The sequence below is a fragment of the Fundulus heteroclitus genome, chromosome 16 (assembly GCF_011125445.2).
Source record: "Fundulus heteroclitus isolate FHET01 chromosome 16, MU-UCD_Fhet_4.1, whole genome shotgun sequence".
In the NCBI taxonomy this organism is placed as follows: domain Eukaryota; kingdom Metazoa; phylum Chordata; class Actinopteri; order Cyprinodontiformes; family Fundulidae; genus Fundulus; species Fundulus heteroclitus.
The window spans coordinates 27,861,425-27,887,647 of record NC_046376.1 but is presented as its reverse complement, the minus strand read 5'-3'; the positions used below and the strand labels follow the sequence as shown (position 1 = coordinate 27,887,647).

The 26,223-nt window shown below is 38.9% G+C and overlaps 1 protein-coding gene across 2 annotated transcripts; it reads left to right on the top strand.

The window, feature by feature from the left end:
* Positions 1-12,709: 12,709 nt before the first annotated feature.
* Positions 12,710-26,099, top strand: rangap1a (RAN GTPase activating protein 1a). Of its 2 annotated transcripts, none has more exons than XM_012852967.3 (16): positions 12,710-12,827; positions 13,483-13,602; positions 14,433-14,560; positions 14,785-14,844; positions 14,963-15,142; positions 15,252-15,386; positions 16,056-16,214; positions 17,221-17,334; positions 18,422-18,521; positions 18,687-18,771; positions 18,949-19,081; positions 19,259-19,375; positions 20,060-20,165; positions 20,483-20,571; positions 20,664-20,785; positions 25,453-26,099. In XM_012852967.3, the coding sequence occupies exons 2-16, from the start codon at positions 13,491-13,493 to the stop codon at positions 25,532-25,534; spliced, it is 1,722 nt and encodes a 573-aa protein (XP_012708421.2). In that variant the 5' UTR covers positions 12,710-12,827; positions 13,483-13,490; the 3' UTR covers positions 25,535-26,099. The 2 variants fall into 2 exon arrangements, with proteins under 2 accessions (XP_012708421.2, XP_012708422.2); XM_012852968.3 differs by having other exon boundaries at positions 20,664-20,827.
* The last annotated feature ends 124 nt before the right edge of the window (positions 26,100-26,223 follow it).

The following is a 26,223-nucleotide window of genomic DNA, read 5'->3' as shown; positions in this document are numbered from 1 at the left end:
GCTTTTCGGCTGTGTAACAATATATGTTTAATTATTTTTCAGACCTCACAGGTGTGGAGCAAGAAAATGTACTTTTAACACCGTTCAACTACGGTAGGATTTACTTTCATAAAGATAAAGTATCTAAAGTATTTAAAAATACTAATACGTTGTTTTAACCATTTTATTTTTATTCTTTTAGGGTTTTTAAATGGGAACGTTCTATAAGGTGAGGAAACACTGAGCTAGCAATATATTCCTTGTAATGGATTAGCTTATGAAAAATAAATGGTTTGTGTGTTCCTTCTGTGGGGTTCTTTGTTTGGTTCCATAGATAATGAAGGAGTCCTCAGAAGAACTTGAAGTGAAGCAGACCTCCCTCAGTCCGGGTAAAGTTACAGAAATCATCTTTTTCTTTGGCCCGACGGCTGCAAAATCCTTTTTTGCAAAATTAAGATTGGTTTGCTTTTCTACATTGAAACGTTTTACAACATTTTTTAATGTGCATACTGTTTGTTTTCAAAGGCTATTTCTACCACAAAATCCAAGAATGGAACCCTTCCCATGAATACTGCCTCCTCCACAACCCAATTGACGGTAAAATATTTACTAGTGTTTATTGGAGTATTGTTTTTTTTAAAACAATGATTTTATTCTTGTGTTTTTGCCCCCAAAAAACAGCATGCGGTCTAACCCAGACAGAAGGCTATAAGGAGATGTGCAATAAGGAAAAGTATCCTCTTCAGCACATTGTGAAAAGGACAAAGACATTTATGTGTGAAATGTTTGTCTCCCCTTTTTAGATAATTTTCATGGATCGTTACCATCAAGGCTCACAATCAGTATAAAATTAACCATGGTAAAAATGAAAAATGATTTAACTTTATGGTGCTTACTGCTGTTTCTTGTTCTTCATTAAATTTTTCATAAATATCCTATTTCTCAATAAACTATACATTGAAAGGGTGGCTCTTTTTGAAGTGGATTTCTGTTATTACAAGTTAGTCACTGGCCTGCAGTATCAGCCAAATAAACTTTATTTGTAAAACACTTTTCAGTTCTGCCTCACATAGGTTAAAAAATAACTAAACTGAGAGAAAAAGGTTATATGGAAGAAAGTAATTTATGAGGAATGGCTGAAAAATGGTTTAATGAAGAAACTGCTTTAAATATGAAAACGTAACACAAGCTATCATCATCAAAAAACTAAATGTTTTTACAGGCTCTGCTGTAAATGTCACAATTTAAAAGACATAATACAAGATGTTGATTATGTCAAACTTCCATGAAGTTGAACTTAGTTATCTGCTGCAGATATCAGGGGCTTCTCATTTTACCTCACTGTTGATTCATATAACACTTCACATACTAAAACACAGTTTTCTTTTTTAACAGAATTCTTTGTGAATTTTTACAACATTTTTGACATTTGAGTAAAACGTTTAACCTTGGCTGAACATCGATATGTCCATAAATTCTAAAACACGTCAACCAGCTTCTTGTGAGTCAGGGTAGGAAAAAAAGCCTACTCTGTGCAACCATCACAAACTGAAAACCTAACTGTTCTGGGATTTAGACTGGAACTGTGTGCTTCGGTCAGAAGAGACTAAGCTTTAGCCTTTTGGAAACAAGCACTGCAGCAGGGTTTGGGGTCAAACAATGCATTAAAGGTTGTGGTTGTAACATGACAAAATATTATTTATTAGTAAATTAAATCTACCTGTGTATCGTTTTGTTTCTTTGTTGTTGTTTTTTTTTTTTTTTGGAGCCAAGGATTTCGGCATATCCGTTTCAGAGATTGGTTTCTAAATCTGGTTTACTGAATAAAACATAGAAAGTCCACTATTACCATCCTTAAAGCAGTCAGCTTCACCATGATAGCGCGTTAAAATTCATTGCGTTTAAATAAAACTAAACAAAAGTAAATTGTAACAATATGGTTCTAATTCATCAGATCTTGACTAATTTAACCTTTTTCCTACTAGGTTTCTAAACATTGAATGTTTTTGCTCAGGATTCCAAAGTGTGTATAACCAATAAATCAGTTTTTCTCACTAATCTCTAATTTTGTATCTTAAATGAAATATTTCTTTAAAGGAGCAGCTAAAATGTTCTTTCTTATTATTCTTCTGATAATTTAAGTCACACACTATTACACCCCAAAAGTTTTTTTTTTTAATATCTCACCTTTTATTTATATATTTTGGTAAACCCATAGTCTCTTACAGACGTTCAATTTATCTTTGGATCCTCTAAAGAATCATCAAGGTCTTTTCTTAGCTAAAAGCATTAACTGAGTAGGTCAGTAATACGGGGCTGCTAAGAGCAAAATGGATTTAACTATAAGATGTAAGAATGTATAGACATTTTTAGATGATACTCTTCCACTTCATATTTTAATTTTTGGGTCTCATGTTTAGCTTGATTTCTATATGTTATGCCGCTACTGCTCAATAATTCCCCAATTCTCGGATGAATAAAGTACATCATGTGTTATTTGAGTTTGTCCAAATGAATTGATGCCCTGTGAAAACAGGGCTTTCGCTGTTTAATGAAAGTGTATTATAGGCACACCATCACTTTGTTCCTGGTGTACTTTTAATACACGTAACTGCCGTATGCATGTATCAGTTAAATATCAGCTAACGTTCTTACAATGTGAAAGACTTCAATTTCAAATACATTAATGATGAAACTATATAAAAATGATTTCAGTGTAGTCTGAAAAGTTATTTGAGTAATTTAATTGAAAGTTATATAATGTATTGATTACATTTTTATGTAAAATATCACAAAGTAAAGGCTATATGAAAAGAAACACTGCACAAAAAGATGCATAATTTTTTTTGTCACTGTTGTTAAATCTGACTATACCAGATATTCTTTTGATTATTTGACTCCATTCTGATTTCAGTTTCAAATGAACAATCCTTTATAATTTCAGCACATAGTCTCTTGCAACTAGGTCCTCCAAATGCAAACCGTGAATGCTATAAAATAATAACTTGGGTGATATTCGTAAACGGGGCTCGTAAACAACTCAGCAGGTTTTTAACCACTGAAATTATACCCCTTATATAAAGTCTGATAAGCAATAAAATATTTTTCTGCAAGATTACCCTAAAGGAGTAATAACCGGTGGGTTTTTATAGCATATATGCCGTAAAGTGATACACACACCCTGACCTATTTGACACCTTAGCCCATAGCCCAGAAAAAAGTGAGTGCCTCATTTTACATTCAAGTCCTCACTTTACTAGTAAAATTAGCAAAATTATTTGTTGCTCAGCTGCAAGTACAGGGAGGCTAAAGTTACTATCCACACTCGTATTGTATGTTGGGTTCTTACAACTACAAAATACAACTTTAGAAAAAAAAAAGACTCAGGTTTTCAGGTTTTAATTTGATATTTTTCCATAAATCGACATACGATACAATTTTACTAACACTATCAATCTGGCTGAAGCCCTACATGAACGTAGGCCTATTCATTTGTTGTCGTTAAGCGTGAACTGCACTGATTTTTCCTCAATCCGGCGCTGCTCTGTAAAGACGGTGAATAATCAACAGTCCTGGGGGATTGTGATCCCTTTCATCCGTACTTCAGAGCATAAACGCTGAAAATATGCTAACTTTACAGGTTAAAATCTCTTAAAAAGTCAGAAGATTGCTACCGTTGGCATATCTGTGGTGAAGCTCAAAGTGGACGTTCAAGCTTCATTTGATTAAACATTTACGCCAATGATTTGTAGATTTTATCAAAGCGGTTGAATGCAAACTCTATAAAACAGCGGCATTCACAGAAGGTTGCTGGGTCTAGTTGTGTTTGTAAACTAGATGAAAACTAAGAGAAACTTCCATCCTCCACAAAACTCCACCTTTAGTTCAGGGTTCATCCTTAAAACTCTGCCTTCCTACCAGGGGTCCGTTTCTACCCACTTTTAGCCATTTAGCCCCGGATCCTGCAGCGGAGATGTAGCTTTAGGGGGTTTTACAACACCGGTTTAGCTGTTAGAGAGTCTGGTGTTCTGCGGCTGCCTTTGATTTCACAACAAAATCCAACAATTTTGTGTTTGTCAGCAGTTTTGCCGAGTAAAAGAAGAAGTTTAGACAATTACTGCCATCATTCAACAAGAAAAAGCCACTTCCAAACCTGTTGATTTGACCTAAGCTCCCCCCAACTAAATATGACCCCGGATAGAAAGCCCCAGCCTTCTCTAGTCGTACACAAAAGCAAGACCTCAAATCTGAATTCACAACAAGCAGCAACGGAAACACATTTTGTGTTTTTGTATAAAGTAATGTAAGTATTTCACTCTTTTTAGTTACAGTTGGAAAAAATAAAGAAATAATGAAACCATCTTCCAAGCAAGAATCACTGAAATTTAAAGCTAGATGTATGAAACAACAACTTTAACACAGATGATAAACTCTACATTCAAAGCCAACTTAACTGGACCCAACTTGACTGAAGAAATGCACAGAGAAGCGTGGGCAAATAGGAAATTATTGTATATATTGCATTTTACAATACCATAACTCTTATTTTAAGCAAGTTTGAATGACCAGTAATCATCATCAAGTATTTTACCTTGCAAATTATTATATATGTAAAGAGCACAATTAGTGTTGAGCATGTGCTGCTGTGCAGGTTGGTGTAGGTGACAACATCTGAACACCTAAACTTCATCTGAAATGATTAAAAAACTAACTTTGAACTAATGCCGGTCATCTGTGTCACAGAGCAGAGTCTGAGTGAGATTTGTTGCTAATTCATATTTTACGAGGAATTTGCTTTGGCAATACAACGAGCAAATGTAGAAGTAGTGTGAACAATACAAAACGAATCAAAGCTGTATAGGAATAGGCAAGAACACCTATTTGCAGAGGAAGAAATGGCAGATGTTTACACACTCATTATTCCGAGTTTGTGTTGCATTGCAACAGATTGAGATCGTTGGGATTCAAGACAGAGAAAGGCAGAAAAAACACATGTTTCACAGTGGGCATGGTGCATACAGGATGCGGTGTTAGTTTTCCAGCCCACCAGTATTTTCAGTGTTAGTCTGATCTGGCCAGTGTCACACTTTAAATGGGACTAAAGACTCTTTCAATATATAATATGTCATAAAGGTCGGATTTGCAGTGTAGGATGTGCCCGGGAAACCACCAAATAAAGGCCCCTTAAAGGCGTCTGCATCAGACATTTAAATGACCCCAGTTGACTCCTCTCCTCTATCTGTAAAAATCAGTCATTTGACTTCTGAGTAAAGATGGAAGGTAGCATAGGTCTGGTATTACTAACGCCACAAGCACTTATGTGCAAATGAAGGATAAGCTTACTCTGCCGTCTCATATCTTTTACAGTGTTATTTCTAAAGGCAGATAACCCTGAAAAATCACCTCTGGATTTTTATTTTGCGATTGTCTCAAAAAGATTTTACAAATTGAAAGGTATAAGAGGCAAAGGCAATTTGGATAAGCAAGAACCATATATAAATAGAAATGTACAATGGATGCAAAGGCATTTGTACTACTTGAACTGTTTTGCATTTTGTCAAATTATGATTACAAATGTCAGTGTATTTCATTGGTATTTTATGACATTGACTCGTACAAAGTAGTGCATATTGTAATGTGGATAGAAAAGAATCTGTGGTTTAAAAAGTGGTTTTCAAATGCAAATCTGAAAAGTGTGGACTGCATTTGTATTCAGGGCCTGATATTCCAAGATAAAAAGAAATGGCTAAATTCTAGTCAACACAAAGCTTATTGTTCAATTGAAATTGGAAAGAGAGGGGCATACCCTTACCAGAACATGGTCGTCAGCCTAAACTGACGGGCTATCACTCGGAGAAACATCTCCTTCTTTAAATTTATTTTTCAGAACTACCTTGAATGTAGTTAATCACCGGGAATGCAAAAAGTTAAAGCAAATTAAAACTTTAACAAAGAAATGACCAAAATACCAAGCAAAATGTCTCCCAGGGAGTACAATGTGTCTCATTGATACATAGGTTATTATCTTATTTCAGACTTTGTTTTCTTTCTGATCCCTTTGGCAATGCAAATTCAGTTATTAATGCTTTTAAATATATACAACGTTCTAAATCTCTACTTTTAGTGACTTGACTCATAAGTATCTATCAGCACTAGCCATGATTTTAAATTTATGAACTTCTAGTGTCTCTCTACCCCTGGAATTCAGCATCGACAACAGTGTCCAAAACAAGACTAGAATTACAATTTTAACAAGTGTTGTATAGTAACGAAGTAAAAATACTTTACTACTGTACTTAAGTATATTTTGGAGTACTTTATACTTTTCTCAAGTATAACATTTTTTGATAACTTTTACCTTACTATTTTTCTGAACTTAATTGCATACTTTTACTCCAATACATTTTCAATGTTTGGTTTAAGAGAGACTCGCCAGTGATTCCCGTTCGGAATCACAGGCAGACTCGCAAGTGTTTTGACCCCACCTACTGATTGACTGCGACAAAGTTGGGACTTTCCTGGGCTTGTTCATCACCACCAAGAGGATAAGAAGCTGGTTCAGTGGTATGGCAGGTTATATTAACCTTGTGGTATAGGTAAAGCATCTAATAGCAGAGAGTTTTCTTAACTCAATGATAACCTGCAGGTATATCTATTAGCAAGTTTACCACTTCCTGTAGGTTGGCTGCAACTGGTTTATCAAATTTTGCCTGCACTTGGTTGTGTACAATTGTAAAGTATATAGCACTGAGCTTACTTGAAAAAAGGTTGTGTTTTCTGTCTAAACTTGGTCTAAATTTCTCTTGCACTTGGCTGTTTATATTATTTCAAGTGAATTTGGCTTTGTTTTACTTATACTTTTTATTACATTACATACATCTATTTTTACAGTAATTTTCATACGTAAGTACAAGACATTTCAGATACTTTTACTCAAGTAACATTTCAGTCAGTGACTTGGACTTTTACCAAAGTCATATTTTGGAGAGGTAGCTATACTTTTACTTGGAGTTCTGACTAATTAGTGCCCAACCGGTGTGACAGATTGCTGAGGGAGTGGAGGGTGAGCTTCTTCTTCTTTTTTTACCGGTGTCTTGCCATCAAATAGTGCATTATCACCGCCTACTTGATCTTTAGTTACTTTTCCTTAAATCGTTAGTTTTAGTCCAGTTTGTTGTAGATAAGATGACATGATCTTAAGCACCATCTTTCCATATTTATTTGAGAAGATATTTGTAATGTTCAGTTGTTTGATTCCTTCTTGTTCCAGTCCATTTCTTAGATCCATTCTTTGATTTGAGTATTTAATACACTCAAACAACACATGTTCCACAGTTTCTGGAATGCTGATCCCAGTAATATGCTGCATAAACCGACAAATAATCAGTTTATTATTATCAGTTTACACCTTAACTTTTAATTCAGGAATGTCAAAAGCACAGCTTGTTTTTCCATTCTCTGGATTTTTTTACCCATCCGTGAATACATGTACATAATACCCATATCTCTCATGTATCAAAGTGTTCACATAAGCTTGTATACTTAATACGTTATTGCTTGAACTAATCTTTTTTAATAAAGAAAGATCAACACTAGTTGATGGTATAGCCGGCATTAAGGTAGACTAACGGCCCAATTATCGATTCCTAACTCCTCAATTATCTGAATAATTCCCTTACTAAATACCTCCATTTTAATTTTACTATTTTCCCAACTTTCAATTAGTATTTTTATTGTTAGATGTGTTTCTTTTAGACTTTGTAAATGAGCCCAATAATTTGCCCTCAACTGTTTCCTTCTAAGACTTAATGGCATTTCTCTAACCTCGATTTTACTGCTCCACAACATATTCTCAACGCTTGAGCCTGAATTATGTCCAACCTTTTTAAAGATGAACCGAATCAAAAACAATACAACCGTAATCTAGAACTGATCGAACTAATGCAATATATACATTTTTCAACGCTATACGATCAGCTCCCCATACACTTCCTGTTAAACACCTCATAATATTCAATACTTTCTTAGTATTGAATAGTTTCCACGTAAGCAAACTATCAAACTCCAAGACTTTAAAAATGTTTACCCTTTCTAATCTTTGTTTATACAATTTCAGACAAATTTGACTTTCTTTCTCGTGAAAAACATTGAGATTTCTCAACAGATAACTTAAATCCCCCAAAGACCAATCTTCCACTACAATCAATAGCATCCTGAACTTTCTTTACAACATATTCCTTTCTCTTTTCCAAATTGCCCCGTCATCTGCAAAAAGTGATTTTTCTATGTCAGGTTTATCATCATAGAAAATAGTACTGGACTAACTTCCCTGAGGGGTGCCGTTTTCAACTAAAAATTTATCAGAAATATAATTACCCGCACGAACCTGGAGGGTGAGCTGAGTGAGAGGAGGAACTAAAAAAAAAAAAACAGGAAAAATGCCGGACCAAAAAACCTAAACCATGACAGTTTCTACCAATTTTCATTTTAGAAAAGAAATATACCATTGCAAAAGTTCTTCAACATGTTTATACACTACTTAGAAATATTTGCTTGATTGGTTTTATCTTATAAACTACTAACCAAATTATCATATTTGCATAAAAAGTAGTCGGTATTAGAAAAAAAAGATATGTAATGTTTTCAGACTTTAAGTAATGAAAGGAAAATATATTTAGCCTATATTCATAATTAACAACGGTAATGTTTTGCAACAGGAAGACTTCTGAAATCAACATTAAAAACACAGATGTCCTGTCATGTTCTCCACCCCACTTTTAATATCTCTCTGGTAAAAGAGAAGTTGTGCTTCAATTAATATCTGATACCCTTATGTGCTTGTGGGACAGGATAGCTGTCATACTTGTAGAGATGCTGCTTTTAAGACTTTGCACCAGGCTCTAAACTGATTTCCAGACCTGGTTATATTAAGTTATTTCTTCTTTTAAAACTGAAGTTTTCACTAGATATCATGTTGTGCAAAACAATATTCCCTTAAGTTATTCTGCTCTTTGTAGAATAAACGCGGGAAGTGGAACGATAGGCTCGGGGATTTTTTGAATTTTTAGAGATAAGCTCTCTAGGCAGACAATGGAAAAATGAGCTGCAGATAAAAGCTGTTATTAATGTATTTTAGTGGGTTTTACATAGGTGCATGCCGGCTTCTCTTTTGTAACTCCGCTGAGTGAGACGGAGAACAGCCACAAGGGGAGAAGCGCGGCTGAGGACACGTGTTGTGATTATAATACCTGCGGATGTTATCTTAGTTGTACACACCGCCTCCACGGAATTGCCTAGTAGGCAACGGGCCAAAGCAGGAGTGCCTAAACTATTTCCAGGGGCCATTTAAAAAGAATTTCTCTTCTACCTCAATTCAAGAATGGCACAAATTTAGCTTGAAACTCAAAACTAGAGGTAGATGGACACAGATTACTTACAACTTAGTTTTCTTGTTCACCAGCCCGTGAGTAATTTCCACTTGATCGTTTTGACTGGTGGGGTGAAAAAGTTTAGACACCACCAATCTAAGGGTGGTAACTCAGAAAGACAGGGTACAGCCTGCAAGTTTGCTGCTTAACATATAACAAATACATGGTGCTCCTAGCCATTTGGAGTTTCAAAACACTGTTACATTTACAAGAATGACGAGTGGTGCCATTTTACTTCCCACGCCATGGCTGTAACAGATTTTTTTTTTCTAGTTGAAAGAAACGTGTAGAAAGAATGTAGTTGGGTTTTATATATTTTTTATTAACATAAGGAGTGAGGAAAGAAATTACATTTGTTTATTATATCACAAACTCAATGTAAAAGAAACACTCATTTCATATATCACAATCTAGTTGTAGAAAACAATCATTTCATATATCACAGACTCATTGTAGAAAACACTCATATAATATATATCAAAGAAAGATATGACAAAACATGCATGCTTTGGTTTCAAGACCCCTGCCAGTACTGCGTGATGGTTTCAAGTTGATCTTTTAAGTCATAGTTTTCTTGAACCAGCTGATGATACACCTCGCTGATGTGGTCATGCACCCGCTTGGATAGCGTCAATTCGTACAGATAGGCCTGTGCGACGGCATTGACTGTGTCGTTGTCTTGATGGATGTTGCGAGCGGCTAAAAACCGTTGAACGGCATCATGAAACGTGCGTTATAAAGTAGTCGCATTACACCCTTGTAATTGCGTTCAAATAACCCATTCTGAAGCAGCTCCGAACATTCATGGTCTCTCTGACTAGGACGGTTATTATTACACCCATAACATTTACCGTGCATGTATTTTCCGATCGCAGCGTTCAAAAGATGAAACACCACAGTTTTCACCGCTTTGATGAACCCGAAGCGCTTCCATCCATTGTATTCATCGGCGCCAGTGTCAGCGTCTGGTTCCCCGGATGGAAGCTGCGTATCCTCAGGTTGAGAAGGGTCCGGGAAGGCTGGTTCTCCTTGGCCGGAGGGAAGTTCTGAGTCCTGGAGCTGTGAGTACTCAGACTGAGAAGGGTCCGGGGAGGGTGGAAGATTCAGCACTTGTGAATCTTTCTCCTGGGTCTCTGACAGAGACGGCATGGCTGGAACCATGGCTGGAAGTGTGGTTGGAAGCATGGAATTCTCATCCCGTAAAACAAAGTACTCGGGCCGTACATGCACGCCTCCTGGGGCATTGGCCCAGTCGTCGATACGCCTCTGCAGCGATGTGAGGAGACTCTCGCTGTCGCTGTCGAGTTCGGAAGAGGATTCAGGGGTTGGCGAGGGTGAAGGAGGGTGGTACGGTCCCGGAAAAAATTTGTCGCTGTCCGGGGAGCCATGCTGCGGTGATGTTGAAACGGTAGTTCTTTCAACCGCGTAGTTGTTCATGGTTTCAGATGCTAAAAGTCTGGTCACTGAAGCTGCATGGATGTTCCGATCGGTCTGCCCGGTTGTTTTTTTATACTGAGAAGGGGTGTGGTTAACATTGAAGGGGGGCGTTATCGGGTGTTGTGAGGAGGGCGGGTCTAAAAAGCTACCACTTTCTTGATCCTCAAAACGTCTCTCCAGTCGCAACAGTTGCAGAACAGCGTTGAGATCCGGTCTGCTATCATCTTGTCACGCCATGCGTTAAGCAGAAAAATAACCGGAGTTGTTTTATATTGAGCCTGTCTCGGAGTTGCGCGGTAACCCCCCGTCTTTGATTGTCATGTTGGTGAGAAGATCCTATTTGTTGAATCTGTGTCAGTTTCGAATTCCTAAAGTGGGGGAGGGGACCGGAAATGGGGGGAGGGGTATGGATTCCGGAAGTGGGGGAAGGGACCGGAAATGGGGGGAGGGGTATGGATTCCGGAAGTGGGGGAGGGGACCGGAAATGGGGGAGGGGTATGGATTCCGGAAGTGGGGGAGGGGACCGGAAATGGGGGAGGGGGACCGGAAATCAAAGGGGGGACCGGAAATCAAGGGGGACCGGAAATGATTAGGGTCATTAATCACCCGTCAATTAAAAAGTGACAGCAGGTATATTGTTATGTTTTTTTATGTGGTATTGTAGGAAAATTACACCGTTTTGGAAAGAGGTAAAAGATGTAATTGAGAAAATGATTTCCAAACAAATAATTCTTGAGCCAAAGCTGTTTGTGTTTGGACTGTACCCTGAAAAACATAATTATACTAAAAATTAACGTACATTTATAAACTTATATTTGCTTAATGCGAAAAGATGTATACCAATGTTCTGGAAAAAGACTCATGGACTGACCATAGACCAATGGCTGCAGCAGATGTTATCTGCTCTCCCTCTGGAAAAAATTACGTATATATTAAAGGGAAAACGGGATCTGTTTAAGTTCATCTGCTTCAAAGTGATTAGCTCATTCCATCTTAAGCCATGTGTCATGATTATTGTAAGTGATAGATCACATTTTTTTGTCTTCACTCATCTTTTGGACAGAATTCTAGCGTTAAATTTCCATAATTTGGCCTAAAATGATTTCTTAACATGAAACGGATGTTGTTGTTAAACAGGAAATTTAGAAAGAATCAAAGTTTTCGACATGGGAATTTGATTGTTTTGACCACTTTATACATAAAATTATATTTTGTACAGTTACCTTACATCTAATGAATTTATAACTATAAGACAGTTGCTAATCAGATGTAAAGTTTCCCTAAGTTAAGTTTCCACTCCTGTAAGCATGCAGGTTGTGCCCTGTAAGTAACCTCCTTGTTCTGCTTTTGTTTTGTTATTTTCCCTAATTTGTGTATTTGTTTTATTTTACTCTCATATATTCATGTAGAACTAAATTACTGCTCAGCTGTACTCAAATCTGTGTGTATGAAAGTTTTATAGCACGTGCCTTCTTTGGTTTGTAATATAATTTTCCATTTAAAAAATTGGTTCTCACACATTTATTAATCTCTTTACATTCTCAGTTGGACTAATTCATTTTTTAAAAACAATTGTCTCGCAACACACGATAATGTGAGCACAATAATCCACTTTTTTACTCTTGCTAGAAATGTGCAATGATGATACCACTAAATGTCTATTTCTATTTCGTCAAATACGCAGAAATAATGGCTGAAGATATTTGGACTCGAGTGTACTTTTTAAAAAAAGCATGCTCACAAACCCAGGCGGCTTTTTTTCGATATGTTTAACAGGAAAACCGTTGAAGTTAAAGAGCTGCCCAGTCGAGCCCCTTGAACGCATCGTTGTAGTCTAATGGAACTACAAGTCCCTTGTGTCTGCACTCAGCGGCCGTCAAGCGGTTTAGTGAGGCGATGATTTGGTTTTGAACGGCAGAGCCGAGCGGGAGTGTGTCACTGGACTGGATTCAATCGTAACTGGAGTGTTGTGGTAACAGCGACGTACGTTTCTACATTAAATGTAAACTAATTTGTCGTCTAAAGTGTCGGGGGGATTAAATGTAAGCCGTAAACTAACAGCAGTAAACGTTGTGTGACCAAATGACAAGGCCGAGGCACAGACATGCTCTGTTTCACGTGAAACCCATCAATGCTAGCTAGCAAACTAAGTTTTTTTTAAACTGTTATAAACTAACGAGCCCAGATGTTAATACTTGTCTGTGCTGTTTCGATGTTAGCATGTTGGTGTTTTTTAAATTATCATTGTTATTTAAGCCACTATTAGGTAATGTGTGTTGCTGAGTCGGCAGTTGACCATGTCGGCTCCTCGGAGCTTGTCACTGTTAGCCATGAGTTAGCAGCCGTGGGGTTTATTCTAGAAAGCAGGTGCTGGAAAAAGATATGTGCCTTCAGAACAACTTTATTAGCCTACGAACGCGAGTTTTGGTCAAAAACGTAGTCATGGTTTAGTTTTAAAGGAGTTATTAGGGCTTAAAAAGTTTAAAGTTATTGTTGGACGCTGTGATAAACAAGGACGCCCAGGCGTTTTCCTCTTTCTTTTTTTCTGTAAATGTGGAGGTAAGGGGAGGGAAACAGTGCACACACCCGAGTTTAATATGAAGAGGAATGACAAAAGAACATTGCCTTTGGTCCTCAGGTATCCTCATGGCGACAGACATTGTTGCACAGCTGGCCGACTCTCTGGCCAAGACCGGGGTGGAGGATGGAGAGTTGAGCTACAAAGGCCAGGGAAGGAAGCTGGATGATGCCCAGACAGGTACGCTTCTCACTGATGACTCCTCCTTACTAATATTACAAAAAATCTCTCATGCAATCACTTTTTTTTGTGATGTTTCAGTCCAGTGTCTTAAACTTTCATGTTCAGTCATATGCTGGTGAAGATTCTCAGTCATCCAGGTCATGATCATTCTAAAAGAAAAAGGTTAAAAAAAAAACAACAACTGGACTTTTTTTCCCCGAAGTTTGAAGACGTTTCACTTCCCATCCAAGAAGCTGAGAATGACCCTAACGACTCCCCATTATAAAGGGTTTCAGTTTAATTTGCATGTTATCTAAGCTATATAAGGCCTTTTTGGGCAATAGTATAAAAGCTTGGAGCGCCACACTACTTCAGACATTTGAATTGAGAAAGCTTCTTGGATGGGAAGCGAAATGTCTTCAAACTTCTGGAAAAGAGTCCAATTGTTTTGTTTTTTAACCTTTTTTTGGAATGTTCAGTCATATGTGATCATTTTGGCTGCAATTTAAAAAATAAATAAAAAATAGTATGTGACTCTTGCGACCAATGCTCCAACTTTCAGACTCTTTTCTTTTTTTACACAATGCCCCTACCACCTTTCCTGAGCTCTAGCATCTTAGCAAATGCAAATATAAATCAACTCTAGGCATTAAGAGCAGTTGGAGTCGGTGCAAATACCAGATTTATGCAGAGTGATATGCACACCATCCTAAAAGAATATAGCGTTCCAGCAGTTCTTGGTGATTGCAATGTTGCCCACGCTAATACCGCAATGATTGTTGCATATGTGCACCACTAGTTGTTCTCGTTGCCGGCTCTGAAACTGACGTCGCTCGCCCCTTTTGCAGCGGAGGAGATCGTAAAGGACATCCAGGAGTTTGAGGGTTTGCAGGCTCTCAGGATGGAGGGAAACACCGTCGGCGTCGAGGCGGCACAAGCCATTGCCAAAGCCCTGGAGACGAAGAGCGACTTCAAGGTTCTGAGTTGGATACTTTGGTTGTCAGTCCAGTTTTAAACATCACATGCAGTGTGACATTAATACAAATGGATAGCAAATCAGATAGTAGTTAAGAACATGATCTGATGCATAAATGGGAATAATTGTACAATTCCTACAATTTTGGATTTTTTTTTTTTTTTTTTTTTTTTTTTTTTTATCTTTGGTTACATTGTTGCTTGTATGTGTTCTTTCCCAACCAGCGCTGCTATTGGAGCGACATGTTCACCGGTCGCCTGCGCTCTGAAATCCCACCCGCCTTGGTAAGGCATGTTCAATGACACCTTGGAGATCTGTGTTTACAAGGCACACAATCTGTGGTTGGGTGGTCTTGGTGCATCTTCTTATTCTACAGTCAGTTTTTGTGTCTCTGTGTTGAAGAATTCACTGGGCGATGCCCTGATGCTGGCAGGCGCCAGACTGACGGTGTTAGACCTCAGCGACAACGCGTTCGGGCCTGACGGCGTGAAGGGCATTGAGAAGCTGCTCAAGAGCACCGCCTGCTTCACGTTACAGGAGCTACGGCTCAACAACTGCGGCATGGGCATCGGAGGGGGAAAGGTAAATGTCGTCGCTGTTGTGAGAAAAGACGGACCAAGTACCAAAATGCTTTGTGTACACATTCCTCTTCAGTTGTGTATCAAATCGTGTTTTGAACTCAACTCTTCAGATCTTGGCCGCTTCATTGATCCAGTGTCATAAACAGTCCAGTGAGACTAGCGCCCCCCTCAGCCTGAAGGTGTTTGTTGCCGGGAGGAACCGTTTGGAAAACGATGGAGCCACCGCCCTCGCTCAAGCTTTCCAGGTACAGGACTGGTTCACACTGTCTGTAGGATTCACAAAGAGACCTTTATTCAGATTATATTAGATCGAATGGTGAGAATACCAACTGTTTATAAAATTGACATTTCTTGTCATTTTAATAGGGTGTATTATATAGCAGAACCCCTAACCCACACTGTTTTTGGGTCGTGATTCAGTATATGTGCAATCCTATTTTTAAGTGCAAAACTATAAAGAATTTTCATTTTATTATTTGGCTTTTAGCGTCTTATTTGTCGTTTACTATATGCAATATAAAAGGCAGTGTAGACCTAAAAATTAAATATACCTCCGATTGTGAAGTCAGAAAATAAATCTTAAGTCTTCAGTCTTTTGCTTTAAAACCCATCATTGGTTTATCTTGAGGTGGAGTGGTTAGGGTTGCATCTACATTGCTTAAAAAAACTCTTGCATCCATTTCTGGATGAAGATGTTTAACGCCTGCAACTGATGTCTTCTTCACCCTGAGTGATACCTGTACTGTGATGGTTTGATATAAATTCATGCAGCTCATAGTGGCGAACAGCCTGACTGTAGCGACTAGCGCAGCAGTTGACGTCGTATAGTCATTCCCTCTGTTGAAAGGTTTTGCTGCCTCTTAGGCTGATAGTTGTAACATTGCATCCCTTGTTTTCTGTTGTGTTTTTCTAAGTTGATTGGCAGCCTGGAGGAGGTGCATATGCCCCAGAATGGTATCAATCACCCTGGTGTGACAGCTCTGGCCTCAGCAATGCAGCAGAACCCAGGACTCCGGATCCTCAACCTCAATGACAACACCTTTACTGAAAAAGGGGCTATAGCCATGGCTCAGGTACAGAAACATCAGCGTTATTAGCTTTTTTTACGTGAAATAATCATACAATGGCTGGGAGATTTAGTAGCAATTTGTTTTATGTTTATTAAAAGACTAATCTTTGGAATTGAGGTCCAAGCTCAGTGAACAGTAGCAGTATTAATCAAAATGATCTTTATCAGAATATATTATTTTTCCCTAAAGTTCAGTATAAATGTTATGAAAAGATGGCTTCTATGAAAAGGGATTTTTTTTTTGTGAAATGTATTGTTAAATTTGCTGAATAATATATCAAGGTTAAATTCTCAAATACATTTTCATTGTTTTGTCCATCTCAACCCCAAAATTTAAGCAAAATAAAACACAGGGAAATGGAAACTAAAAGCAAATATTAATCTAGTGTTGGTTGTCCTTGCTGACTCATTGAAGGATTGATGTGAATCTTTTCTGTTCAGATGAACAATATGAGTGAGCCTTTTTTTGTAATTTCATGTATGAAAATCAAATGACATTTAGCGTATATAAAGTGGCTTTTCTAGTGTGTTGGTTTATGCTAACTTATGTGTTTAATTTAGAAATTGATCAAAGTGATAATCACACTTTTTATGTAGCTAGTGTTCTGATATACAGCCTATTTTGAATTTTGGTTCTATTTTTTAAAGGGCAGTATTTGCGTTTATGGGGCTATAATTGCTGTGACATGCAGTCTAGTTACCTAGAAAGACTGCAAGAAGCTGTCAATAGTCTTTTATCATCACTTTTATCGTTATCACTATATTGCTGCAATATGTCTTGATATAATTCAAAGTCCATATCGCTTATCCCTAGTCATAATTGGAACACACTGGTAAAGGTTGCTGGTTTTATTTATTCATCTGAGTTTCCGTCCAAATTAATAAAAAGAGGACTTTGCTGAAGGATTCTGGAGACTGTGTTCATTTTTGCAAGGGAATTAGTCCAGATTGCCTTAACAGAATCACTTTTCCCTGTAGTGATATGTTGCATATACCGTGTGTTCCCACAGGCCTTGAAACACCTCCACAGCATCCAGGTGATCAACTTTGGGGACTGTTTAGTGCGACCAGAAGGTGCCAAAGCTATCGCAGAAACCGTGTCGAATGGCCTACCCACCCTCAAGGTCAGTGCTTGATACACTTGGCTGTTAAAACATGAATTACATAAAGTATCCTGATCTGTGCCAACAGTGTGTCAGCATGAAGGATCAGGGCCTGTGTTTGGGAAAACTAGCAGAAAGCAACATTGTCACACAGTTATAATAATTGATCATCTCTAGTTTACAGTTAACCTGGTTAAAAGAAATTATATAAATCCTGTTATTTCTTCTTTTACATCTTTGAGTGATGAAGTATGACCTCTCTGGATCAAGCCAAAAATGTTGTACTAAATGTGTGTACTTAATATTTATTTGGTGGAATAAATTGACACCACTTGTATGAGAAATGAAAAGACGCTGTTGAGACCTGACACTAACATCCATCATGAGTGACCCAGTTGTGTCTGGACAGCACTAAAGACGCTCTAGAAGAAATTAGCTTCCCTTCCCTTTTGACTCCCCTCCAACAGCGCAGTTATGCTCCCAGTGAAAAAGAACATGTTAAAACCAGCCACTGCTGTTATTTAATTTTAAACGATTAAACCACTATCTTAGGAAGTGCTCTGATAGGATTTCTTTTTGGTTAAAAGTTTTAATAAACTCCTTGTTGAAATTCAATAAAATAATTTAGTTAAATTCAGGATTGTGTGGTCAGAATGCTATTGAAATAAGGGATTTTTCTCTGTAGTCTTGTTTTTAGAGCTGATCGTACCTGCTGGGGGTCACTGTAAGGTGATATTGCTATTCGCATTGGCTATTACTTCAGTATGTGAAATGGTCCCTCACTTTTACACTGTGCTGTGTGTGAAGGACTCTGTATCTTAGCACAGCGCTGCAGCTTTAAGGGTTAAAATCTTTAGTGTCTTTGCGCTGACACTGAGCTCAATAAATTCATATCATTTACCCACCTCTTTCATTTTGCTCCTAAAAAGCTTCATGAATAAGTAATAATAACTGATTCTAATATACAGTTAATGTTTAGATCGTTGTAATCGAAATGCAACGCTATATATTCTGTGATTTTTGTGAATATGAGTAGAATGTTGTTTGAATGAAGGATGTCCATCTTTTACCTTCTCTGCTGAGTGAAGCTCTGTGCTACATTTGACAGGAGCTCAATCTGTCGTATGGCGAGATCACAGCGGACGCAGCTCTGGCTGTGGCGCAGGCAGTGAAGAACAAGGACCAGCTGGAGAAACTGGACCTCAATGGTACAGATTCGTACAACAGCAGCTCAAATCTTCTGCGTGGTGTTCGATATTTTAAACGATTTTCAGAAAAAGTGTAAACGGTTGCTAAACCTTTGAAGAGATTTAATTTTTTCTGCTTGTGTTCACGCCGTTAGTAAAAGTCTTGATTTTTTTTTTTTTTTTCAGGGAACTGTCTGGGAGAGGATGGCTGCAAAGCTGTGAAAGACACCATGGAAGGCGTGAACATGATCAATCTTTTAGGATCACTGAGGTAAGGGCTTTGCTGGGTATTAAATATATGAATTAGCCTTTTTCATGTGAATTCCTGCTTTACCCCCAGCCAATCATACCTGCTGCCACAAATCATCAGGATCGAACCAGACAAACTTTTAATGCCTACTTTAATGCATCATTAAAGTCCAAACTGTTGTTTCTGACATTTTGTCAGTGACGATGAGGGTGAGCCTGAAGACGATGAGGACGAAGATGATGACGAGGACGATGAAGATGAGGAAGATGTGGATGAGGAACTTGAGGAGGAGGAAGAAGAAGAAGAGGAGGAGGAAAGCAGCACCAACAAGGTCAGTTGTGACTTTAATGTATTGCTTTTAGGGAACAGAAATTTCTGACTCTTCATCAGCGATCAGGACAAATGTTTGAAGACATCACCATCTCTCGCTGCTGAATTGATTACATGGAGTCTCAATTACTGGTATTATGAGTTGCTTACTTTCTTTTCTTTGCCTTCTCGCCCAAAGCTGTCCACTCCCGTGTCAGCACCGCGACCGCCAGACGTCTCTTCTTTCCTCAGCTTCCCGTCTCCTGACAAACTGCTGAAACTTGGCACCAAGAGAGCTTTGCTAGTCCAACAGCAAGTAAGCGAACAGCACTATATTTTCATTCCCATATGGTCCATTAATCTTGCAGTGTGAAAATTAAATGGGACGCCACTGGAAAATTAAAAAGACTGGTCGTGACGCGGCAGACCTCTGTGAAAGCACCGACCCCAGTATACAACAACTATTCATAGTGCGAGTGCATCGAAACCTACTAACTTCAAAGACACGAGCAAACTTGATGTTCCACAGAATGCACTTTGTTTCCTCACGGTTGGACCGATAAAAGACGTGTTTTTCCATTCACCAGCGTACATGACACAAAAGAAAACAGTATAACAGCAACTTTAGGAATAATAGTGCAGACAAAGGTGTTTGTGTCGATGAAGCAGGTTCCTCATTTCAGGGTTCCTGAGCATAACTGAGTTAACTTTGGCCAAATGGGTTTTCCAGTCTTTTTTTCTGGTGCTTAATTTTTCCAAGAACAAAATAAAAAACTAATAATACTATAAAATTAAATGTTTTTTTATTTAGATTTATATTTCTGTTATATTCTTTAGCTTTGATTTGGCACATTATGCCTTAATTTTAAGCATTTTTATCAGCATTTTGGTTTTTAAATAAATAGACTAAATGCCCAGTCATTCAAAGGTCACAAAGGCATTTTGCTACTTTTTGGAAATAAAAAATGCGTACCAAAGTTTCGTTTGTTTCTCCATCTAGGTGGATGTGACGGATGCGAGGAAAACTGCTGAAGCCTTCCTGAAGATCGCGTCTGTGTATAAGGAGGAGAACAATGAGGTCAAGAATGCTGTGTTGGACACAATTGGTAAGATGCATAAACTTGTGCTGGGTTAATTGTAGCTGCCTTCACTGACAAATTGGCTTTTTAAATATTCAGAGATATTTTGTCTTTATTTATTTTTTTAGTCCTAATGAATCATGATTTGTGTGTTGCGATATCATTTTTTTTACTCCATTTTTTTACTGAGTTCTACCTGGAAGATTTATGCCATTTTACGGTCAAATCCCTTCATATCGTCAGCATGAGTAAAAAGAATCCCATCATAACCGGCTCTTAGTCGGTTTTCTCTGAGTGGAGTTTCAGGAGCAAACCTTCGCTGAAATGTGTTTTTCTCCTCACAGACGCCCTCCTCACTAAAGCGTTCAGCACTCCTTCCTTCCAAGGCTACAGCTTCGTATCTATTTTGTTAGTGCTTCTGGGACTCATCAAGGTAAGCTTTACCAAGACAGTCACCATGTCAAAAGTTTCTCCAGGGCTTCACTTCTGTTGTCTCTGTTCTCCGTCCCGCCGTTCTGTCCTCAGAGTGAGGACAAGATCAAGCCCGTCCTCGTTGTCCCGGGCCACCTCCATGCCTTGGAGCACGTTGTTCGCCAGGACTACTTCCCTAAAGAGAACGTGGCAGTGCTCGAAGCATTCATGTCCCGGTAAGGGCGTGGTGAATGAGCCAATCAGCATGCAGCATCCAGGTACAAAATGCAACAATTACTGTCCCCTCTTCAGTGGTAGGGGACATACAAGTGGTGAGGAGTTATTTTTGTGTCAGGATCAGGGTGATTAAAATGCACTGTTTGTTATTTATGTAGGCATACAGTGTCTGGAAAGGGTATTTATGCCCCTTCAGCATTTATTTTGCCGAAGATTTATGAGCTTGACCAACATAAAGTGGTCATGAAGTGGAAGGAAACTGATAAACTGTTTACAAAAATTGACAAATAAAAAAGGAAAATGCTGTTTTTTGTGTTTAACCTTCTTTACCCTGTTGTGCAGTTATACACTGTTTAAAAGTTATTCAATGATTAATAAATAAAACTCTGTTAGGTATTGTTCGGTAGACATAAGCTCTAGAGCTGATATCAGGACAATATTGAAAAGGATGATTCGAGCACTGGCGATCTTTTCACAGCAAACTCTGCACACACACAGAGTAAATGAGTGACAAGTTCTCTTCAAGTTCAAGAATTTATTAACAGAAATAAAATCAACATCCAGAGATCATCACTATATAACGCTGTTTATCTGAATTAACACTATACTTCAATCAACAAATCCTCTGCTAGGTTAGTAAAACGTAACTAAACTACTACGCAAATTTAAAGATAAAAAGAAACTAAGCTAAGGAACTGTGTACATGGAAAAGAATACAAAGACAAAACAAGTGGTGGATCATCATCAGAATAATTCAGTGAGTCCTGGTTCACTGTAGATTTGTTGTAAGGAACATGGAATGGAGTTAAATTAGCTTAACCAATTTAGAACAACACTTAGCATGTGGTTCAACCCATTCACAATGCAAATCCTGAGTTATACAAAACATTATTTGATCAAATAACATTTTGTTTGAGTTAAAGAACCAAAGTTCACCTTAAAGGAGAAGTCCGGTCAAAATCAGAATTCAAACTGCTGAAAGTACTTTAAATATAAAACTACTACATACTGTGCAAAAAATTATAAGTTTTTTTAATTAATAATAATTCTCATTTAATCATGTTTATTTGGAGGAATCCATCTTGGTCAAGAATAGTACTGTCACCTCCCATTTTTTGACGTCACTCGGCGGACCCGCTGTTGAGCAAGTTTCAACACTCTGTTTGTCACGCGCACTATTTTCCAACATGGTGACGACTGGTGCTCTGTACGAAGCAGAGAGTGATGAAGTACTTAATGACAGTGATGAGAGTTCCGTGGAGCTATCATCATCTGATAGCGATATGGATTTTTTTAGAAGAGTTTCTTGACAGAAACCGGACTTTTGACGGAATCCAGCGTACCTATTTCCATTGCAAACTCAGTCGGGTCCTACAGAATATATCTATACACGCCTGTGTGTGTGTGTGTGTGTATGTGTGCGCGCTCCGCGCAGCACGGCTTTGAGCCGTGGAGCGCGCACACAAACACACACACACACACACACACACACACACACAGCGGAGGAGAGATCACTGAAGTGACTTAAGTTAGCTGATTATTATAGTATAAGTATTAAAATATAAAAGCATTCCAGCACATGCTGGGCGGAGCACAGCTTTGCACGGCGCTGCAGCTGAGCGCGCGCACACACAGACAGACACAAACACACACACACAGCGGAGGAGAGATCGCTGAAGTGACTGTGTTGAAATAAGCAATGTTTTTTTCCACTTTTACCAGTTGTGTTGGAACATCCGATGGCCATGCACGTGGGCATTGTTCCTTTAGCAATTGCTCGTGGGAATGTCAGCGGTGAAGTCCTCTGGAAATCCGAAAAAATTAGTGATGATCGCAGCTATGTAGAACGGCTCCTATTGACTTTGCATGGAAAGCGGAGAGAAATGCTGTCGCCGCTTCCGCTTTTCCACGCCCCAGGATGTGATGTCAAACGCCCCTTACTGCCCAAATATGGGCAGTAATGTCAGCCCCCATACACAGTGATTCAGACGACAATTTATGTTTTTATTTTCTTATTGATTAAAGATAAGTTCATTAAATAACCACAAACGTATTAGTTTTAGTTATAGCTAATGATACCCTGATTTTTCCTTGTTGACCGGACTTCCCCTTTAAAGAATATGGAATGAGCTTAAATTAGTTTAACTAATTCAAAACATTTGGTATGTGTTTCAACCCATTCACAATGCAAATCCTGAGTTACACAAAACATTTGAGGAAATAACATTTTATAGAATGATTTGCTCAGTAAAATCATTAACTTTAGGGGCACTTGATTTTATTAATGCAATTATACCTCCGAGAGGCTAGGGGTCGCTGTAGCGATCGGTCGTGAAAATCAGCTAATCCTAAAGTTAAACAAAACGCCTTTAAATCGACATTAATATTCCATATTAATGTGGTAATAACGCTCAGAGCACTATAGAACGATGGCGGAGCGAAACTAACAAGCCTTATGCTTGAAACGACCATAACTCAATATCCGGAAACAGGAAGTCACCGGGGGCTAAATAGCATCTTGGCTAGCGGATTTTCCCTGCTAATTTTAAAAGCTTCGGTCTCATTTTTCTTCATAATGAGTGAGCCGGATAACATAAACATTAATATCCCATCAATGTATGAAACCCTTGTGGAGATAACGTTTGTTATAACCATAAAAACACACTTGAATCATATCAGCAGTGGCCTGATACAGAATGCTAGCATGAGCTACGTCCGTAAGCTCTTTGTGTTTAAAAACACCAATACGCATTACACAAGCTTTCCAACAAACCATGTAACTTTCCCTGTGGTTTCTCTGCCGGTGCCTTGTGTGAGTTCGGTCCTCTTTGGCCATCCAAGTAAGAGAGCAGTGAAAGCTGTGGATACGTTGGTTCTTAGCCGAAAGGGGTAGCAGCAGCAGACATGCGGCCATGAGCTAGCCGAAACATGGTCGGAGCAGGGAGCTCCAAGGTCCTGCATGCAGTCTCTGACCCCGTTGCAGTCGCGATTTCAGCTACTTTTCGGTCTCAGCCTGGGAAAGTGGGTCCTGTGCCGACCTTTCTGCCGCTCCATGTTGTCTGGAATCAGCTTCCTGCAACCGCTGAGAAGAATAAACAAAGCTGGTTGCGCAGAAGTTAGGCTGCAAACTTAGCTTCTGATCCTGGTCGGCAGATCACCGAACCCAGTCGGGTCCTCCGGATAAAGAGCGATTTCTCCCCTGTGCTGGTTTGTGGGTCTTTCGAGGCCCATGTGGCCCCATGCATGGCTGGTCAGCGTGGCTGGCGTCACCTCTCCTTCAGATGTCCCAGGCAGAAGTGATGAAGAGTAAGAGGGGTTGTCCTGTGGGAGCAAAGGTTTTGTAGCACCGATGGAACCCTGCTGAGGGGGCGGGTCTTTGGTGCCTGAAAAGCTTAGTTTTGCTTCCAATCTGATTTTATTTTCTCATCATGGCTCAATGGCACTACAACCTCAACACCCCTGAATTAATTTATTTTAATAAAGTCCACCAGAGCTGCTCTGTGAAGGCCTCAGATGTTTATTGGAGAACATTAGAGAACCAACAGCATCATGGAGACCAAGGAGCATAGGCAGACAGGTCGGGGACAAAGTTGTGAAGAGGCCTTAAGCAGGGAGAGGTTATGAATCAAGACTCTGAGCTGAACGTCCCACAGAGATGTTTTCAATCCATCATGGTAAAATAAAATATTTGGCACAACTGCAACCCTACCAAGACATCGCTATCCACCTAACCCGACAGGCCTGGCAAGAAGGACATTAGATAAAGAGGCTGCCCTGAGGCCCATGGTCACACTGGAGGAGTTGCAAAGATACGGCTCTCGGGTTGGAGGATCTTTTGACGTAACTAATAGCTGCGCACTTCAAGTACCTGGCTTTTATAGAACAATGCCAGGCAGAAAGCCACAAGAAGGCTACTTTCAGTTTGCCCCGGGTCATTTAGGGAATCGGCAACCCAGTTCAAGGTGCTCTGATCAGATGAAACCAAAACACCATATTTATCACAGTGAGCTCACAATTCCCACAGTGACGTGGTGGTGGTGGTAGCATCATGCGTCTGGGATGCTTTTTTTTAAGCAGGGTTCATCGGGGATCTTGGTCAGGGTTATTAGGAAAATGGAGCTAAATACAAGGCAGTCTAGGTGGGCCTGTTTGTTGGGCAGTCTGTTTGGGCCTTTAACAAGCCCAAACAGAGTGGAAGCTACAAAAGAGTGGGTTGAATCAACGCATATGCGTCTGTTAGAATGGCCTAGTCAAAGTCCAGATCTGAATTAAGATGAGAATCTGTGACAAGACTCAAAAATGAAACGTAGACAGTCTCCATCCAATCTGGCTGATATCGAAGCCTTCTGTCCCCTCAAAACCTGCATCTGTATTGCTTTAATAAATATTTCTAGAGTATTGACTTGTTTATAGATATACATTAGATTTTTTCTATTTGTTAATAATAATTTCCTCCCATTTTATTGTTATTCACTAATTTTTGGTGGCTTAATACATAAACCCCCTGAAAAAAATACACTGGAATTTGTGGTAACGAGATATTTGGAAATGTGGAACTTCTGCAAGCCATTGTAGTGGCCCCTTCTGTGCAACTAATGCATATAAGTGGGCAACTATGTTTAAGTTATTGGTTAAAAAGTAAGAAAATCTCTGCTTTCATCCGCAGGAGCAACAAATCCTTGGAGTCGTGTGGAAATGCCAGAAACGGCCTCCAGTCAACCCTGCAGAGAGTTCGATCTCAGAGCTGAGGCACATAGACTGAACTTGATTCACTGATGGACCTTTAAAAACCCCGCACACATGAACCCGAGGGTTTAAACAAAGCTGCACTGGAGAAGATCTCCATTCTGGCACAATGAGCTACGTCACTGCAGTTTATCTGAAGCTTTTCTCTCATTAATCCTCATGTTTTTTGGGACTCGCCTTGAATGCATTGGAAATTGATGCGCTCTTACATTAGGAACTTCTTCTGTACACTAAGCCTAAACCACAGGACGGACGCGGCTGCACCCTGAACATATCCTGAAACAAAGTTGCTACCATCTACCTGACCTCATCACACATTACACTGTAGTCTGACTGAGAGCAGTCTCAAGCTTCAGATTTTCTCAGCTTTATATATGGCTAAATTTAGTATTCTGTCATTTAATATAAAAAAAAGTTCTGGTTTAAACGATCTTGGTCAAATGTCAATGAAGTCAATTGTTAAGTTAAACCAATAGGAATTTAAAAGCTGACGTCTTGACTGTCTTTTGTAGCTAGGTGCTGTGTTTTTTGAATTTGATTTGCAAAAAAATAAAACATTTAAATGTTTGATGGCTTTAAGTCTGTCTATATAAATATATTTTCATTTATATATTGGAAAAAGGGCAAATGGCGCGACAACAGCGGCCAATTTGTTAGCTGTTTTTTTCCTCTCACATAAAGATGGTCTTTG

What these genes read in the sequence shown, in the direction of transcription:
- rangap1a (XM_012852967.3), top strand. Translation starts at nt 13,491, where the DNA reads ATGGCGACAGACATTGTTGCACAGCTGGCCGACTCTCTGGCCAAGACC. An exon ending in AGGAAAGCAGCACCAACAAG is followed by an intron (nt 19,082 to 19,258) that starts GTCAGTTGTGAC and finishes TCTCGCCCAAAG; the next exon opens with CTGTCCACTCCCGTGTCAGC. An exon ending in TGCTGTGTTGGACACAATTG is followed by an intron (nt 20,166 to 20,482) that starts GTAAGATGCATA and finishes TTCTCCTCACAG; the next exon opens with ACGCCCTCCTCACTAAAGCG.